At 37.3% G+C, this 19946-nt stretch overlaps 1 protein-coding gene across 1 annotated transcript in view; it reads left to right on the plus strand.

Annotated features, from left to right (window-relative positions):
• Positions 1-543: 543 nt before the first annotated feature.
• The window catches only part of LOC107668779 (anthrax toxin receptor 1-like), a 25385-nt gene continuing 5982 nt past the window's right edge, over positions 544-19946 (plus strand). The window contains exons 1-17 of the mRNA XM_016460763.1: positions 544-843; positions 3412-3483; positions 3572-3643; positions 3746-3827; positions 4046-4076; positions 4171-4244; positions 4363-4431; positions 4540-4620; positions 5880-5940; positions 10327-10425; positions 10616-10685; positions 14285-14363; positions 14730-14825; positions 15774-15812; positions 16595-16693; positions 17191-17358; positions 17521-17601. Coding sequence (XP_016316249.1) covers positions 695-843; positions 3412-3483; positions 3572-3643; positions 3746-3827; positions 4046-4076; positions 4171-4244; positions 4363-4431; positions 4540-4620; positions 5880-5940; positions 10327-10425; positions 10616-10685; positions 14285-14363; positions 14730-14825; positions 15774-15812; positions 16595-16693; positions 17191-17358; positions 17521-17601 — 1422 coding nt within the window. The 5' untranslated portion in view covers positions 544-694. The remainder of the gene's footprint in view (positions 844-3411; positions 3484-3571; positions 3644-3745; positions 3828-4045; positions 4077-4170; positions 4245-4362; positions 4432-4539; positions 4621-5879; positions 5941-10326; positions 10426-10615; positions 10686-14284; positions 14364-14729; positions 14826-15773; positions 15813-16594; positions 16694-17190; positions 17359-17520; positions 17602-19946) is intronic.

Genomic DNA, 19946 nt, shown 5'->3' on the forward strand with positions numbered 1-19946 from the left:
AGAAGCGAGGGTAATCAATGACAGAAGTCAGAGACCGTTAGATTGTGATGAGTAGCACAAAAGACTGTATGCTCATTCTGTATGCACATTTAAAACGAATCCTATAACCCAAAGACATAATAAGTAGAAAATGTAGAATCACAATTCAACTGTTAGATTTTGTGACGATTCTCCAAATATGTAAACTTTTATGTAGCCACTTGGGTTGAAAAAATATTTAATTTATAAAATTTATATTTGTTCAATCTGTTTCTAATTTTTAAGTGTGCTTTAGTGATTATTTGATTAGGCTATTTTATTTCAGAAAGAAATATATCTTCAAAAATTTTTCACTTTACCCGTTATTTATAATGCTTAAGATTTGAATAACATAATATCAAATAGAATTTACGGAATGTCGTTGAAGCCAAAATTCTTCCTCTCCCGGAAAGAGGAAAGAGGAAGTTTCAGTAGCTGTTGGCTGCCTGCTCGCCGTCCGGTCTGTGGTCGCTCCTCCAAACATTTCTCCTTGAGGAGGAGCTTTTAGTGTTTTGGAAGCGGACTCAGATGACAGCGGGATATAACACTATGACAAGACATTCAAATATCTTTTTTGAGGAATAAATTGCATGGAAAAGAGTTGCTTTTCTTTTCTGCAGGAATAATATGAAATGCAATTTTATCCCAGTGCTTTTGGAGAGAATAAACTGATGAAATGGCACGTTCACTGATTCACACGAGTCTTGTTGTGGGTATTTTAGTGATTTTGATGCCCAGTCTTCATACTGGAGAAGGTGAGCCTTATTTTGAGGACGAGAAGAGGTCTTGTCAAGGTGCTTTCGACTTGTATTTTGTCCTCGACAAGTAAGTGGCCTTCATATTTATGGCATCTTTTTCTCCTCTCACCGCGCACTGCTGCGCGACGCCTCTGACGCCCTCAGACGCGCGTGCACTTCTATTATAACAACAGTCATTCGCTTAAACGTAGACAGCCGAATAACAGAATTTAATTGATCCAAATGCTTTAACATGAAACAATTCATTACTATTTTTTAAATGGATAATCATTTCTAGGTATATTCTATCAGAAAACGTCTGGCGAGATATTGTGGGTAAAGAGCTTATTCCCAAAGGAGACCAGACAAGGATGCATATGGCAGGATGCACTGACATGAAATTCGAGCAAAATTCCTAACCATATAAACAACGAACCATTAACTATCTCTACAGAATTAACACACAATGCTGCTTATAGTTTTTCTGATGGTTGATTCCTGAAGTTTTTGTCTAGTGTTCTGCGGCGTATAGGAGGACAGGACTCTTTGCCTCGGGCGATGCTTTAACAAGCATGATTTTCTCTCACCTGGTGCGGTTCACATGCACATTTGTGCATCATTATCTCAGGGGCGTCTCAATCATAAAAGGCAAATAGAGACCTCATCACAAGAGCATGCACTATTAGTTAGCTATACAAATACCCGTTTATTAAAAAAAAAAATAGGGTGTGTCAAGATAATTAAAAATGCATTTACTGTATTTTATTTCTTGCAACTTACAACTGCAGGCAGTTGTTTACATGTAATGTTAGTCAAATGCAAATAGTTATTTATATTTAAGTGTGTAATGAGCATAAGTGGCATCCTAGTACTCCTAATTCTTTAGCACCTTGGAGTTGTGAATACCCAAACAAGCTTAAACATGCTGGAGCATGCTATGAACGGTTATAAATGAAGAATTTTTGAGGCCATCAGATTTGAGTCAAATATAAAGTAAAGCTCAAGAGCAACATACAGTAGCAATGCCTGTACAGTTTAGACAATAGTTTTGCTCATTTAGTGAAATCTGAATATTAATTCCACAGAATATTAAATCTGAAGGAATCCAGTTAAAGATCTATTACAGAACAAAATTTGGGATTTTAGCCATAACCCTTTGTTACTGTGTTTGGAGTGCAAACGCATATTAGTTACACTTCACAGTTTGCTCTTCTGTTTGAAAGTTTTCTGAATGCCTTTAGAGACCTAAGGGATTGCATGCATCATCAGGCTTTTGCCACACTTTCACACTTTTAATCAGCTGAATGGTTCTGGCTGAATTTTCGAGGCCTTAAATACCACTCAGTGACCCTACACTAATTGTAAATATCAGGCCATCGGTTCAGAGAGTTTTGGAAAGAAAAGCAGCTCCATTGCTTTTCAGAGAGAAAATACCTTTGATTATCAGTGGAACGAGAACTAGTTTTATGCCACTATATGTGACTCCTTTTAATTTACGGCTCCTTTTAGATCATTTCTTAATATAATGATATTCTGACTCAGCGGTTTGTTGATAATTGAGGATAAGAGATAAAGCCAGGATCAAGCTGCATCAAAGGAAATCAGAACAGTCTTGTTATTCTAGACTGCTGCATACCAGCACAATGTACTGAAATTTAATGACTTATTTCAGTGGCCCTAAAAAGTATTTAGACACTAAACCACACTTAAAATGTCTGAATGTCATTTCATTGTATAACAAAATATCAAATGTATGTGTCATCTGCAAACACATTATGCTAGACCTTGAATTAACTACTTTTTCTTGCCATTTTACTTTTTAAACCTGTTGGTCTTAAGGTGATTTGGATGCATTAGGATATGAAGTCAGTTCCCCTTTTGTACAAACCGGTGCAGAGTAACTAGCTGCTCTAGTTCATCCGATTAACTATGGATATTTTCCACGAACATCTGAAAGCCAGAAAGTTTCCAATTGGTTTTTTTTCTTCATTTTGAACAATATATGTATTGTTTTAAGCTAACTAACTGAAACTTTCTTGTGCAGTTGGTTTCATATTCTATAATCTAATGCAGATACATACACCAAATTGGGGTATTTTTTATTAATTTTTTTTTTTTTTGCAAGTGTGGCCCAAATGTTCATTTTGGAACCACAGTATATCAATATATAAAATTGCAAGTGTGTTTAAAACTGACAACAGATTAGCATTGATTGCTGCTGTTACTGTTGCTAGATCCACATGTCCAGTTTTATGTTTCCTGACCCCCTGTCAGAGATGGAGCTGTGAGCCTTTTTGGATGCTGATGTAGATGCCCACTCTATTTTGGATCCCAACCTGTTACACTCACCCATTGCCATCTGTTCCCATTCAAATGACTGGCTCCAGGAGGAAGGGGAGTTGCTCTCTGCTAGCAGGAGGCAGATTCATCTGGCACAAAGGCAATTAGCCCTTGTTGGGAACGCTTTGGGGCCTGTAATTAATTAGTGGCATGTGCGCATTTTATGTGCCCAGTACTCAAGGACCTGCTACTCTTAGATAGTGTATGAAAAGATGGTAATTGTTATGTAATTGTGTTTAAGGCAGCCATTATAATGCACAGAAGCCTCTGACTCTTTGAAGCATGCAGTTTTTCAACATATTTGATTTTATTATAGATCAGGAAGTGTCAAAAACCACTGGATTGAAATTTACTCCTTTGTGGAGCATCTTGCAGAGAAATTTATAAGGTAAAGTTGCTTTAGTTTTGATGTACTTTTGTACATACATACTATAATACCTTTCAGAAGTAATATGTGAATTGTTTTTTTTTTACAGCCCAATGTTACGGATGTCCTTCATTGTCTTCTCAACTCACGGAACAACGGTTATGAAACTCACCGACAACAGGTATCACACACATCAGCATCCAAAACAATGTTAATGTTGCACAGAAATACACATATTGTTTGTCTCCATTGTAATGACTTTCCTCCATCATCTGTAATTCAGAAATGAAATTACCAGAGGCTTAAATATTTTGAAGAGAGAAATACCAGGAGGTGATACATATATGAATCTTGGATTGAAACAGGTATCTTTTGATTCTTATTGAATCAAATGAGTCAATTTAAATCAATCACTGAATCATCTTCTAGTCTTCTAATTCTACTATGGTTAAAAATGGTTAATTTGGCTGCAGAATGCATTTACTCCTGTAACACATCTGAGTACTAATCACTCTAGTCTTTTAATTCTACTTTGGTTAAAATTCCTGCATTAATGCTGTAAACATCTGCTTTTAAACTGCAGGCAAATGAGCAGATATATCACGGAAATTATGGTAACCGTCACTTTGAATTACCATGCAATTCATTCACACTTCCGCTTTTATTTTGGGAAAATCAAGCCTCAATGAGATGATGTTTATTTCACAGGGACAGCCAGTGTGATCATAGCACTGACGGATGGGGAGCTAAATGTCTATCAGTTTGTCACAGCACAACAAGAGGCAAGTACACAAGCCAGTGATGTCGCAACGGATGCGGCATGTTCTCTGGCAGATTTGTAATTGACAGTGGCATTTGCCCTGTGATAGAGCTGACTGTTTGTTGCCCATCTATGAGCAGGCGCAGAGAGCTCGGTCTTTGGGAGCCATCGTATACTGTGTGGGTGTAAAAGACTTCAATCAGACACAGGTAACTCAGCACCACTGCACAATAAATCGCTTTAGTGCCATCTCAGATTTAACCATGGTTTATGTACTAGAGATATCTCTGTAAACCTGTATTGTATTACTTGTTTAGCTGGCCACAATTGCAGACACCATAGAGCATGTGTTCCCTGTAATTGGCGGATTCCAGGCCCTTGAAGGAATGATAGACTCCGTAAGTTTCTTGTTTATCTCTCTGTCCTTGGCTACGTATAAAGTTCAAGTTTTGGTAGCAACAGCTGCATTTAAATGAGGGGCTGAATCACCTAAATTATCCCTCCGTGTGTACAAAAGATAGGAGGCACTCTCAAAATTGTGATTGTTGGCATCTTGCAGCTGTAAACAACAAACATGGATGCCATGCCAATCTTTTAACCCATTTGGAGTCTGATATTTTTGTCAAAAGAAATGTATAGAATGGATGGAGTAGAAGAATAGAAAGTAAAAAAAGACATTGTGAAAAGTTTAAAATAAGAAATAAAGTTGCATTGCTCAGTTTAAAGTCACTGTAAGATATACAGTCATGGTGTGAGATATAAAGTCCCATTGCAAGAAGTTACATTAAAGATATAGGCACATTGCAGGATATAAAGTCACACTGGAAGATCTAAATTGACATTTAATATAAATTGATGGGATATAAAGTCTTATTTGAGATATGAAGTCACATTGCAAGATATAGTCTCATTTGAGATATAAAGACAAATTGCGAGATAAAAAAAGTCTTATTGTGAGATATGTCACATTGTTATATGTAAATACACATTGTAAGATAAAAAGTCAGATTGTGAGATAAAGTTTCATTGTGAGATATAAAGTCACACTATGGGATAAAAATGTCTTATGTGAAATATAAAGTCACATTGCAAGATACAGTCACACTGTGAGATATAAAGTCACATTGTGAGATTTAAAGTCACATTGCAAGATGTTGCAATTGGGAGATATAGAAGATTGTGCCGCTTTTATGAACAGATCTAAAAGCATAACAATTTAGATGAGCTGTCAGCATCCAAAAGAGAGTGACATTACTGCATTACCAGTTAATAGTTCCGTCTGAGTGAATTTGGTTGCAGAATGCAATTGCTCCTTTAAAGGGGTCCTATTATGCTCTTTTACAAAGTCTTGATTTTGTTTTGGGGGTGTACTAGAACAGGCTCTCATACTAAGTTGTTCGAAAAACACATTATTTTTCACATATTTTACATTATTACAACACCTCTCTCTCCAGTCTGGCATGAACGGCTCGAATAGTTCCTGTATCAAATGAAGGCCCGCCTTCTGAAATACGAAATGTGCTGTGATTGGTTAGCTGGGCCAGTGTGTGGTGTGATTGGCAGCACTCTGAAAAAGTGAAAAAGCATAATAGGACCCCTTTAAAAAGTCTGTGTATACTAAGTACTAAGCATTCTGGCACTCCTTTTTTCTTTGCAGATCATCAAGAAATCCTGCATTGAGATTTTAACAGCTGAGCCGTCCAGTGTTTGCGCTGGTGGTAAGAGTCACCTCAACACTCGCCATGTTAATGTTTTTGTAATAATTTGAAAATAAATGTAATTAACACCATGATTTTTTACATTAAATCTGTCTGCTTTTAAAATAATATGAAAGGTCAGTGCACACACCATAGTAAACAAAAAGCTTGTCTGTGCTAATTGTGTGAAAGCCCTGAGCGGTGTAATGGAAGCTTGTGAGTTGCGCTCTCTTGCACTCACCAGAAAATTAAAATTGATCATGTCTGGGCAGAGCTAATCCGCCTGTTCGCGTTACCAAGGAGACGGTGCTGTAAGTGCACTCTCGCGCAGTAAGTGCAAGCTAATAAGGTCATGTCAAGCCACATCCATCCTCTCTGGCCTACACACCAGTGCTCAATGTGGCAGGTCTGTCTGCTGAGCAGCAGCCAATTAAACAAATGGGCATTTCACTGGTAAAGGCGGAGCGGAACTGCAGCGCAGTTATTCTGCAGCACCTCGGCTAGACAACAGATCCGATGTGGCAAACTAGGCCAGGAAGAACCAGCCAGGCAAAAAACAGCTCTCTAATTTCACTTGAGCATTCCTAACAATAAGTTCTCTGTCAAGTTATGGGACATCAAACCCTGAAGCACACAGAGGGAGAGAGAGAGAGAGGGCACACAGTGACCACTGCCAAATGATGGTGGTTAAAACAACAATACCCCTGCAGTTTGACCACACACTTATACTTTTGTGTCTTAGCACTAAGATATATTTTAGTTTAAGAGCTTATTTAAATCAAAATTATTCATATCATTATCGTTATTTTGTATTAAATTAGATTTAAAATGATAGTGTTCACCTAGAAGTGTAAATCCTCATGTTGGGTCTCTTTTTTCTGTGGAACAAAGAAGATATTTTGAAAATGCTTCAACTGTATTTGTCCATACAATGAAAGTCAGTGGTTTCTACAACAACAATAGACTGCACTGACTTCTATTGTAAGGACAAAAAGATACAAAAAAAAATAATTTAATGTCTTCTTTTGTACTCTGCAAAACAACATAATTCAATAAACTATCCCTTTAACAATCATCTTGTATTATTTCTTTATTTTAAAGCCACTAATCCAAAACAAAACAGTTAATGACCCCAAACCACTTTTTATTATTAACATGATTAATGAACATGATCCTTAAAGGAAACATTGCATGACAATGAATGTCATAATTAATGAAACGTTGTGTAATTAAATCAATCCTTGAAGTAATGCACTGTGAAAATGACCATCCGCTGTATGTGTAATATGGTGCTCTATATATTACAGTTTAGCCGAAGTTGCATTTGAAACATGGGACTCATTTTTTGTTCTAATTTGATTGTGGTTAGTGGTTTGGTGTTTTAGTTGAGTGGTTTGGTTTGGTTTATTTGTCCATTAACATGAACCTTATTGGAAACATTGAATAGCAATGAATGCCATAAGTAAGGGGAAGTCGTGGCCTAATGGTTAGAGAGTCGGACTCGTAACCCAAAGGTTGCGGGTTCGAGTCTCGTACTGGCAGGGATTGTAGGTGGGGGGAGTGAATGTACAGCACTCTCTCCACCTTCAATACCATGACTGAAGTGCCCTTGAGCAAGGCACCGAACCCCCAACTGCTCCCTGGGCGCCGCAGCATAAATGGCTGCCCACTGCTCCGGGTGTGTGTTCACAGTGTGTGTGTGTTCACTGCTGTGTGTGTGCACTTAGGATGGGATAAATGCAGAGCACTAATTCCTAGTATGGTTCACCATACTTGGCCACATGTCACGTCACTAATGAAACATAGTGTTGCGTAATTAAATCAGTCCTTGAAGTAATACACTGTAGAAATTACTCATACAGCCATACGTGCATTATATTCCTCTAAATATTACAGTTTAGCTAAAGATTCATTTGAAGCATGGGACAATTTTGGTTTATTTTCAGGCTAATCTACTTGTGGTTAGTGGTTTGGTTTGGTGTGCTGTGACGGCAGTTCCAGTGCCTGACAGTCTAAGCGATCAAACTGATGAGAAGTGACCAGCCCGTGCAGCCTGCAAACAGGCCATCACTCTCTGTTCTGAGAGGAGGCCCAGCCATCAAACATGACAGCCATCGTTGCTTTGATTAACCCTTGTGGTTCCTCTGCACCCCATCCCCCAGTTTGGGCAGTGATTGAAGTGTCCATGTTTGGACGTGGCACCTCTGCTCTAAACAGCCCAAGCCATCAAGCTCTCAGGTGTGGATGGGAAGCGTCAGCTCTCCCGTGCAGCACAACGGGCGCAAGCAGACAGCGTACCAGCCCCTGCCCACCATCTCGCTGCCAGCGCTGCCCGCTGCCAAGCCAGTGTTGACCTTTTTACCCCTGCACTGTCCTGTCAGAACCCGACACACCATGTCTGACAGTAACGAGGGAAGAAAAGGACATGGATGTTGATGCCCGGTCTCCAAAATTAAATGGAATTAGCCATTTCAGCTGTATGGACGTCACATTAAGCAGGCATGAGCGAGAGAGCTGGGCAAATTTAGATGCAGAGGTGGGGTGGAGAGGGGCTTCTGCATGGCAGACAGGATTAGTATAATTAGAGAGGAAATGACAGGTTAATTGGATCGGATGGGAGTGGAATTTGTTTTGGTAGATCCATGATGAGACATGCTGAGAATTTTTTTGGGCTCAAATTTTCCCATGATCAGCCTTTTCGTTATTCGCCAGGTCTTGTGTACGTATATTGGATAAAGGATCCTCAGAGAAAACATCAAAATTGATCCTGTTTACATTGTTAATGCACACTTCTGGTCTTATTGTGATTGATTCATCATTGCATGTTACTCCAAAGAATACATTTGTTTTTGTAATCCTGCAAGTTCGCATGAAATGAAAATTGAAGTCTTTAAAACGCAAATTTGATAAATGCCTGTTATTGATCTTATTGTGAATAATTCATCCATGCATACATTGCTTTTTTGAAACCTCATAATTTTTTAACTAAGAATAACTCAATCTTCCATTGAGTCTTCACAGACTACTCTCTGGTGATGTATGCTGGGCTTCTCCAAACATTTAGTATACTTAAAGTCTGTTCACTTCTTACAGTCAACCTCTAGCTTGCATTTAGATCTGCTTTCATCCAATCGTCAACTAATGAACTGAACCAAGTCAACATTTCCCGCATATGACACAATATGGGATACGGCATCTGTTGCTACTTCTATTACATTGCAACTTTAGTGATAATGTAATAAATCTTCCTCTAAAATGGGGTTCCTATTCTTCTTATGTCACTTAGGCTGTGAGGGTTACTGGATAATGTTAACCAATAGAAAAACAGCCATTATTTAGTCATTATTTTAGCAAACTTGCCTTCAGAATTGGCCCCATCCTGGAATGCCGGCTTTTCGCAATCCAACAATTCCTGATGCATAAAACCCATCTAAGTGTTGTCCCATATTTTTAGCATATTTGTTGAATATCCTTATTTCAAACAAGTACAATTAGCTGTGAATGTGGTGTTTACTTTAGGTGTTTACTTATTAAAGGTAAAAGAGGAAATCTACTATATTCAGGATTTGAAGCTTCAAATGCTGGTGTGATACAGAAGAAGAGAACTGAGACTTACAGTATAGTGTTATTTCTTAGAGCAGTGATATTCTCCTGACCTTTCCATACAACTGTCTCTCCCTGATGGCACACTGCACAGAATGTTTTTCATCTTGTGAACTTTACACACTTAAATGTTAAAGGTTTACAACCAGAGCATTTTCTGAAGTGTTGCGTTATTCAGAGATGAACGGCAGAATCAGTACAAATCCACTCAAATCTCCCTCAAACGCACACTGGTGTGCACAGTGCCATGAGTATGGTCACATCCACTCTGCATCCTTTGACGCCCGCTGAGACAGCTTCTAAGTGAGCGTGTTTTTCTCTCTAACATATGCTGCTTAGCAGCCGTCAGAGGGTCTACAGCATCGCCTGGGGAGTCTCAAAGGTCAGGCAGCCAGCGTTGTCGGCCACCAACGCAGCACCTCCAGAACTCTTCGCTTTTATTATTAGCACCACTGGAGCATATGCATTTGCCCAGTTGAGTTGAGCGTTCCTGAAAGGTTAAGGGTGGAAAAAAAATAAGAAAACATGCCCTCTGGCTGAGCACACTTTATAATTTCAGAGTATGGCTTTTTTTTGGGGGGGAAAAAGTCTACATGAGACAAAGATCTAAAAAGCCGGCTTGCCTTATGTAGGCATTTTTCTCATATTTTAAAAATATTTCAGTATAAATAGTACATGAAAACAATATTTCATCAAATTTTTGGTTAAATTTTTTCTGGAAGAAAAAAACACATGCTTTTCACTATGCAGTAAAAGGACTTGCTAAATGTTTGTTATTATATTTTTGGTTTGTGTTTCTTTAAGATTCTTTCCAAGTGGTTGTGAGGGGAAATGGATTTTTGCATGCCAGAAACATCAATCAGGTTCTGTGCAGCTTCAAAGTGAATGACACAGCTACACTGAGTAAGTAACATTATTTCATAAACAATACTTTTAATATTGCATTTTTCTAAATAATGTATGCAACATTCTTTTATTATGTAAACGACCATTTCTGCTATAGTAATAATGAAGTATTTACCCTGAGAGTAGGTCTAAATGATGATTATTGGTGAAAATGTATCTTATTATTTTTCACGCAATTCATTTTCAGATGAAAGACCTGTCAGTGTTGAAGATACGCTCCTTCTTTGCCCTGCACCAATCATAAATGAGGCTGGAAAGTAGGTGCACTTCATCCTGCCACTTTATAGCTTAATGCATTGGTACCCTTGAAAAATTAGGGTCAATGTCATTTGGAATTATTCTTATCAGTCAATCTTCATGCACCCTAACACATCGAGACAACAGGCATGTGGTGTAAAAAGCCCAAGAAGAGCGTATAATTAGCCTCTCTGAGAGATTAGTCACCATGGGCTTGACCTGTGTGAAAAGTTCCCAGTGAGTGTGCATGTTAGCCCAGGGCTCTGGTGGTTTTCTGAGTTGAGAGAAAAGAACAGACAGTGAAATACAGAGCCGCTCGTATCCACATCAGCCAGAGCAGAGCCCCGGAGACTCACTACAGGTTACTTGCCAGGCCTTCTACAACAAATGAGCTGCTGCTGGCGGCTCATTTCCCTGTAAGCCCTCTGAATAATTATGTGTACCGCCGGCTGTAGACACCTTGAGGATTTCATCTGTCTTGTTCTTGTCAGGAAGATTCTTTGAGATGCCAATGAAGGAGCCTCTCATGACACCTTAAGCAAAAGAGGGCTGTTTTTCAACTCTGGGTCAGCCTACATCACTACACATTGTATTGCGTTGCATTTGCTAATGTGACACAAAAACAGCTGGTGTTAATATATCAATATTCAGCACTTTCCATTCATTCAAAACTTTGGATTGATTCATGTGTTTTTAGCATTATTTGTTATTGGATAAAATCAAAATTCACAGTTCTGGATTAATAATAATATTGCCCAAGAATATAGAATACGTAGTATTTTTATTTATCAAATCTCTCTAGAACACTGGTCAATTGTGCCATCCAGAAGTCAGATATTTCTTAATATTCTTAGTAAGATTTCTTAATAATATAATACTTTTTATTAATCAGCTCATCCGGTAACTGAAACCAGCACTATTTTCATTTCTCTCTGATCATGCAGAGAGTCTGATTTATTGATTAAAGTGAAAATTACCTCAAAGTACTTCAGTATTTATATTACTGAATATAATGAACTGTTCTTTTTATTAGTGAAAGCGTTATGATAATATTCAGGTAAGATAAAAAAAAAAAAAAGAATTCTTGCTCATATATTTATTTATTTATTTAGTGAACAGTTGTGTAATAATCTGGAGTGAAACATGCCAGATATGTGAATATGTAAATATGTGGAATATGTGGATTATGCAATGTAAATATTTGGATTATCCACTGTGGCAGGCGACCCCTAATATGACCAGTATTATTTTAGTATTATGTATATACTATTTTTTTTTTTTTAATGTTTTGAATTAGCTTTTATTTTTATTTTCATTATGATTTTGGTTGTTGTTGTAGTAATTATGTGCTTTGTCATTTTTTTTATATATATTTCTATTTATTTTACATTTTTATTTGTTAGTACATTTTAGTACAAATTAAACTCATTTTATTTCAGTTATTTGCTAAGGCAATATTTCTAAAATAATTTTAAGTTTTTCATCTAATATGTACATTTTATTTTATTACAGCTTTATTTCAAATACAATTTTTAATAGTTTTCGTTTTTAGTTAGGAATATTTAATTATAACAGCAGAGAGTGAGAAAGTGAGAGTCGTGTAATGGGTAAGATGATGTCTATTTTGCAGTGACATGTCTGGATATGTCTTGTGGTATTAGAGTCTGATTTAGTGATTATTGAAATAGATTACTGTCTAGGTCTCTCAAAAGTCAGCCACAATTGTATGCATTCATATAAGGGAAAAACGGAGATGAAACATTCCATCATAATCCAGTTACAAAAGGGGTGGAATGATTCCAGCTAATTAGAGTCAATGGAGAGTTACTTGAAATTAAAAATGCCATCCTGTTATGATTGTAAAAGACCATGTGAGTGATGTTCATTCATTTTTGAGGGGTGAGGAAAGGCGATTTCGAGGCAAAGTCTGCCCTCTCCTCCTCTGTATCCACATCTTGTGAGACGAAGCTGTCAGTGCTGTCACCTAAACGCGTGGTGACTGAGTGGCCTCCTGAAGATGTGCTCAAAAAGAGCCAGCCGCTTGCTGATTGATGGAAACTGAGATGGATCTGTCACTGGACCCCCCTCGACCCAACCCCCTGTTATCCTGTTGTGCCCTCTTTCAGCCCATCCCCCATCCTGCCAACAGAGTGGCACTGGAAGGGGTGTGTAGGACCGACAGAGAGGTGATGGGGCAATACCCCTTCAGTAACTTATTTTCAGCTTGGTCTTCTCCCCCACCAAAGCAGAAGAAGAGGGGTCGCCTAAATCAAGAAAGCTGAGGCTTTTCCTACATACCAGCACTCTGAATGCCCATGGTAGAGCCAAACATCATGGTAGATCCCTGATGTTCGAAGAAAATCCATTTTTGAGAAAGTTGTCAGGGGGAAATGGACACATTGTCAGTTTTGATGTCCATAAGCATGTCTTCATAGACTGTTATCAGTCACATGTCAGTCTCATGTCTTTCTCATCTCAAGGTTTTAAAATATGATGTTTTACTGAAGATCTTATCCATTTTAAAATCCATATAACATATTATCACTATACATTACTTAGTACTATTAACAGCATCTTTTTCTATATTTGCACTACCATTCAAAAGTTTGGGGTCAGTAAGATTTTTTAAAAGAGATAATACTTTTATTCTCCAAGGATGCATTAAATTGATCCAAAGTGACCGTAAATACATTTATAACATTACAAATGAATTATATTTCAAATATATGCTGTTCTTTTAGAAAATGTTATTCATCAGTATCCACTGTTTAATCACATCCAACAATGAAAGAATATGAAAGGTTTTTTAAACACCAGATCAGCATATTAGCATAATTTTTGCAGGACACTGGAAGACTGGAGTAATGGATACTGAATATTCAGCTTTGCCATCACGGGACTAATTTACTATATATTAAAATAGACAACAGTTATTTTAAATTGTAATAATATTACTGTTTTTACTGTATTTTTGATCAAATAAATGCAGCTTTTGGTGAGCATGAAGATTGAATGCAGAATGTGATATCCAAGCAAATTCGATTCCAGTATGAAACATTTAGATCATTTACAAGAGATGCTTAGATCTCATCTAACACTTTTTCAGATCATCAAGGTCACAGCTCAAGATCCAACACATAAGGGCCTTTTATCGGATGAAAAACCCAAAAAGCATGGGAATTAAGCAAAAGTCTTCATTTGATTCCCACTGAGTCTCATTGTGACTTTGAGAAGCATTTGAAATAATTAACAGATCGCAGTTGAAGCCTAATCAGAAATCATTGTTTGAAAGGCTCATTGTTTGCATATAAAACCAAATTTTATAAATGCATAGTATGCATAGTTCTACCTTAGATAACACTTATCAGTCAAGTTCCTGTGCCTACATGCTTTCAGCATGCTGGTCTTTGAGGGTTGGTGTTGTTATCCATCAAAGAGGAATGCAATGGAAGTCATTCAGGCTCCAGATTACAAATTTGAACAAGAAAATGCTGATCTTAATGGCTTTAATAATAACCCCATTACAAGCTCACACATGTCCATCTGAGGAATGCAATGAATATGCCTTTTTAGCAGGTGTGATTGAAGTGTTTTGTGCGTGTGTGTGTGTGTGTTACAGGGTGATATATCTGCAGGTTAGCATGAATGAGGGTTTGTCCTACATCACAAGCTCAGTGCACATCTCCACTACTGAATGTGTAAGTACATCTTTGTTCCTTTCTTAAAACCACTTCTGCCTGTAAAAACATGAATGGTGGATTGGGCTATGATAGTGATTCAGCTTCTCTGAATGTCTATTCGACATTGTTGTTTGCTGTCTACTACTATTTTGTTTTTTCCCCCTTTTCTCTTACTCTTTCTTTTTCTCTTATGAGGTCTCCTCTGCTTTCTTTCATCAGAGGAGTCTGGTTTTGTCACGTAAGTTCAAATTAGCAGTAAAAAGATTAGTTCCATTGCTTGGAGTAGCCATTTGCCCTCTTCTTCAATCTCCTTACCTGCATGTTGATTTGTGTTATGCCAGCAAATACTCATGAAGATGTATTTATGTGTGTCTCTGAGTGCAGTATGATGGGACCATCCTGCTCATCTCTTTACTGGCTGTTTTCCTGTTGCTGGGACTGGTGCTGATGTGGTGGTTCTGGCCTCTGTGCTGTACAGTGGTACGCTGTACAAAAAAAAGCCTGAAGCTGTACACAATTAACAGTTACAGTGACCTCAAAACATATTTAAGCAATTAAACTTTAATTGAATTAATTATTTCAATTTATTATTGAATAATTATAAAAATTATTTCAATTAAACATCACATTATTCAACCAAAAGCTTTGAAAAGTGTCATAATAATAATAATAATAATAATAATAATAATAATATTAAAATAAATTATTATTATTATTGTTGTTGTTGTTGTTATAAATCATGTTTATTTGTGTCATTCACACACAATGATTTAAAAATGTCATATAATAATAAATAATAAATATTATATTATATTATTACACAAATAAACAAGGATTAAACAATGTATGTACATTATTATTTATAAATCATGCATTTATTTGTGTAATTCAAACAATAATTTAACAATATCATAATACTAATCATGATATCTTTGTAGTTGTTATAAATTATGTGTTTATTTGTCATTCACACACTCAATGATTTAACAATGTCATAATAATAATCATCACCATACACAAATAAACAAGGATTAAACAATGCGAGTACATTATTATTATTATTATTATTTATAAATCATGCATTTATTTGTGCAAAAATTATTTAACAATTTCAGTATAATAATAATAATAATAATAATAATAATATTGTTGTTGTTTTTGTAGTTATTATAAATCTTCTTTATTTGTGTCATACACAATGATTTAACAATGTCAGTATAATAATAATAATAATTATTATTATTATTATTATTATTATAAAGCATGTACTTATTTGTGTTATTCACACACTCAAACAATGATTTGTGTACCTTTCCCCAGTGCTATACGCAATGTAATGCTTTTATACTTTAATACTTTATACTGTACTGTTTATAGTACTACTATTTATACTGTATTGCTCTTAGCTTAGATTACATTTTCTTTCAGGTCATCAAGGAGGTGCCTCCACCCCCTCCCCCTGAGCCTGTGAGTCAAAGTCCCTCTAACCTCATTTTGTGCCTATGTTTGTGTATGTGTGTGTTTAGGCACAACCATGCACCCAAATGAACCATGGAAATTTAGAGCCGATATGAATCAGGGCACAAAGAAAACAGATTACACACGATAAAACGAATAACTCTCAGAAGCTGAGCCCAGCGTGGTTAGAAATGGCATCATTCCTTGTAAACTGCATTCCCCAATGCTGCCAATATCAGCTGCTAGCTATGAGTGCAACTGCTTTGCAAAACTGTCCGTCACCATTTAAGGGCATTTTCTATGCCACGGCCGTGTAAATAAAGACAAGTGAGCAGTGAAAGTGGACACAGCGGGGACCACAGCCTCAACCGTAGGATGACTGAATAGCAAAATTCAAGCAAAAGGGCTCATAATGATCCTCTTGTGTTTGCTTTGTTCCCAGAGGTCAAAGGCAAGCAGTCACTGAGGCTGATGGGAAATAAAAGAGCTTTGTGGAAATAGCTTTAGAGTGTGCATCTGTGCTTCTTAACACTGTGAGCACAAACAAGGCGCTCTGTCTCTAAAGTTTCCCTTTGATTTGGAGACACAATGTGGTTGCTACTTTTGCAGCTAACATTATTTGACCGTGTCTTTGTGTTTATTCTATCTGTGTAAACTAATGGGTCGAGTATGCTGTAGCAAATTTAAACAAAATAAAGTGTTGTTTTCAACATAACTTTAAAGTATAGTCATTTTATGCTAATTATTACTAGTGTGATATTAGGTTTATGTAAGTTTTGTGTGCTCAACAGGAGTCCGATGATGAAGATGGCATGCCCAAAAAGAAATGGCCTACAGTAGATGCATCCTACTATGGAGGAAGAGGAGTCGGTGGAATCAAAAGAATGGAGGTGATGCATGTATGCTTGTACACAGTGTGTGTGTTTCGGCTTTATATAGGGTGTGTTGATCATAGGTTAACACAGGCTACAGGGGGATGAAGACCACACATGACGAGTGATGTTATGAACCCTCAAGGCACTAATACACATCACTGTGACCTTATATGCTCCCTGTCTGCCTGGTGCCAAAACTAGATCATGTGACATCATAAGACATGCTGACGCCTGTAGATTTACTCCTGTCATTTGCAAAGGTAGCATTATTGGACATGTACATTGTTGTACTTTGCAAAATACACACCTTTTTCACAGTTACGGTGCCTATTACTTGTTAAATGCACTACGTAAAAACACTAGTGTTAATACAAGCTTGCATGAAGCGTCAATACGCCATTTCTCAGGATCATTGAGACATGCAAGCACTAACACAGCTAACACATGTGGAAACAATCATTTTTCTATAGTCTGTGTGGGTTATAACTGGACTGTGTTCCTGTGGTCTTTAGGTGCGTTGGGGGAACAAGGGCTCCACGGAGGAAGGAGCTAAACTGGAGAAGCCAAAGAACGCTGTAGTGAAAATGCCTGAAGACGAATATGAGCCTTATGAACCTAAAATCAGAAATCCTAATGGACGCAGATCTGCCCATCACAGAAAGTGGTACAGTCCTATTCAGGTATATGACTTTTTTTCCCCATAGAATTTAATATGAAATAATCTGCATTCACTAGATTAGCTTTGAAATATCAATTAGATGTAGAAAGAGACACTGTAAAAGTCCAAAATGTGAGATTTTGAAGTCAAAAAGGTTTTAATAGAACAGTTCTATGTGTCTTAGGGGAAACTGGATGCTTTGTGGGCCCTTTTTCGTCGAGGATACAACCAAGTGTCACTCATGAGACCTCAGCCCGGAGATCAGGTACAACCATGAGCACATTAAAGTAACAGATATTCCAATACAGATTAATATTCCTCCTCAGAATAGAGACCTGATGCATATTTGTGCTTGAATATTATGGATAGCATTTCTGTTTTCATAGTGCCTTTGTTTATCTTATTTATTCTTTGAATAAGATGATTTTTTAAAAGACTGAATCCAGCTCCAGTTTGTTATTCTGTAATAGGAAAAATGTTTATGTGTAATAGAAAGTACCTTAATATATTGTTGTATCAAAGTTTTTTTTTTAAAGAAATAATACTTTTATTAATTAAGGATGCATTAAAATAATCAAAAGTAGCTGTTAAGTCATTTACAGTGTTCCAAAGAATGTCTATTTCAAATGATTCTGATCTTTTGAACTTTCTATCCATTAAATAATCCTAAAAGATATTACTGTATTGATATTACTTACTGTATTTTTTATAAAATGGTAAGCATAAGAGACTACATTCAAAAATATGATTAAATATCATTAAATGGTAATTAAATATGAATATTTAATCCAAAATTTGTGGGTTTTTGCGCTTACTGGGTGCTGCCATAGAAGGAAGCAAGGCAGCTCACTTGTTTTTGGAACACAGCTGTTGTGACATTCCCATCCTAAGCATGCTCAGTAGCCGGGACAGGAAATAGCAGTCTAATTACGCTGCTTTTAATTCCTCCTCTCATGGAGCAGTAGTGTGGCCGAGCACAGTCTCTCATTCTCTTGTGCCTTTTGTAAGAGACGTCCCTCAGTGTCTGAGCCCTGCTCTCTGCACCCTGCATTATTCCATCAGCACAAGCTGTGTCATGGCAACACATCTGTGTGTCTATGAAAGGCATCTTTCATGTGGGCCGCAGTGTCGCAGACTGTACAGTATGATCCCATTGACACGGGCAGGCTATAGCTCCGTTCCCACTGTAGATGGAACGATCTGATTTACTTTGGTTTTATTCTTCATGCTCCATAATGGTCCGCTTATCTGAGGCACTGCCAGTGTCCAGCTGCTCAGTGTACTTTGCATGAGCTTTAGAAGGTGCTGGTAAAGGCAGCAGACTCTGTAAAGGACAGGGTTTGGGTGGAAACAGCTGTGCTATTCAGGGAGATTTGGGGTGTAGTTGTGTGTTCCATGCCCAGCTGCAGCACAATGCCTAGACAGCAGACACAAACAACTCACTGTGCCCAAACAATACCTCTGCTCAGCTATAGACAGCTTAATCTCTATATTAGTCCACATTTTTCTCTTTATAACTCGTCTTTCTTTGCATTTCCTAGCTCTCTGTATCCTCGTTGTCTTTTCCTCTGTTTCTATTCCTACCAAAGGACCTCTTATGTATATGGTTCTGGTATTGTAGAGTTCAAAGATGGACTGCAACTAAACAGACTAAACAGACAACATTATGTTGCTTGCCAAGCAGCACTGTACTGGTATTCTGCAAACACATTGGTTAAGGGTTGTTCTAAACTAGTTCACATCATTCTCCCTTTATAATGCATATTTCATGATTTAATGTTCTAAACCCCAAGCATAAGTATTGAACTTCTGCAGTTAATTAAACATGAACCGGTTAATGTAAAGATTAATTTGAATGTTTAGTTTGAGGTTTTTAGCTGATACATTTGTATTTTTGTTACTCTTTAAAGAAATTTCACTTTAAATTGTATGGTGTTACATTTTGAAAATCTTCCGTTGATTTATTTTCAGTGTTGGGCAGTAACGCATTACTTAGTAACACGTTACTGTAATTTGATTACTTTTTTAGTAACGGAGTAATTTAACGCGTTATAATAAAACAAAATAGTAATTAGAGTATAGTTACAAGCCGAGGTCTCTATACGTTTCTGCCGCGTTACACTGCTGACAGAATGCAGTGTTTTCTAATCTAGAGATTGTAAAAAGGATGTAGCACACGCACTGTCGAGTCAAGTGCTAGTGGATTAGAGACCTGCTCCCGCGAGACCCGACGCAACAGAGTGCGGCGCGGGACAATAGTGATGGGAAGTTCGGATCATTTTACCGACTCGGACCTTTGAGTCTCGTTCAGCAAAATGAACGAATCTTTTTTTCCGAGTCATTTCGTTCATTTTAGCAACATATAATTAAGATGTTACGTGTTACTTCCCTAATACGTCTACTACTTACGCAAACGTTGATCACACTACAAACAATACAAAACTGCTATAAGAAACAGAAAAGATTAATTAATTGTTTACCTGGGTCTTCAGTCTATGATTAGCTCGCCTCACCTCTTATCTGACAAGTCTTCGGGTTTGGGTTTATGGGGCTGTCACGTGATGAATGAACGACTCAAACCCGAAGACTCGAGAGATGAACTAATCAATT

The sequence above is a fragment of the Sinocyclocheilus anshuiensis genome, unplaced genomic scaffold, assembly GCF_001515605.1.
Source record: "Sinocyclocheilus anshuiensis isolate Anshui unplaced genomic scaffold, SAMN03320099.WGS_v1.1 scaffold72, whole genome shotgun sequence".
NCBI lineage: Eukaryota > Metazoa > Chordata > Actinopteri > Cypriniformes > Cyprinidae > Sinocyclocheilus > Sinocyclocheilus anshuiensis.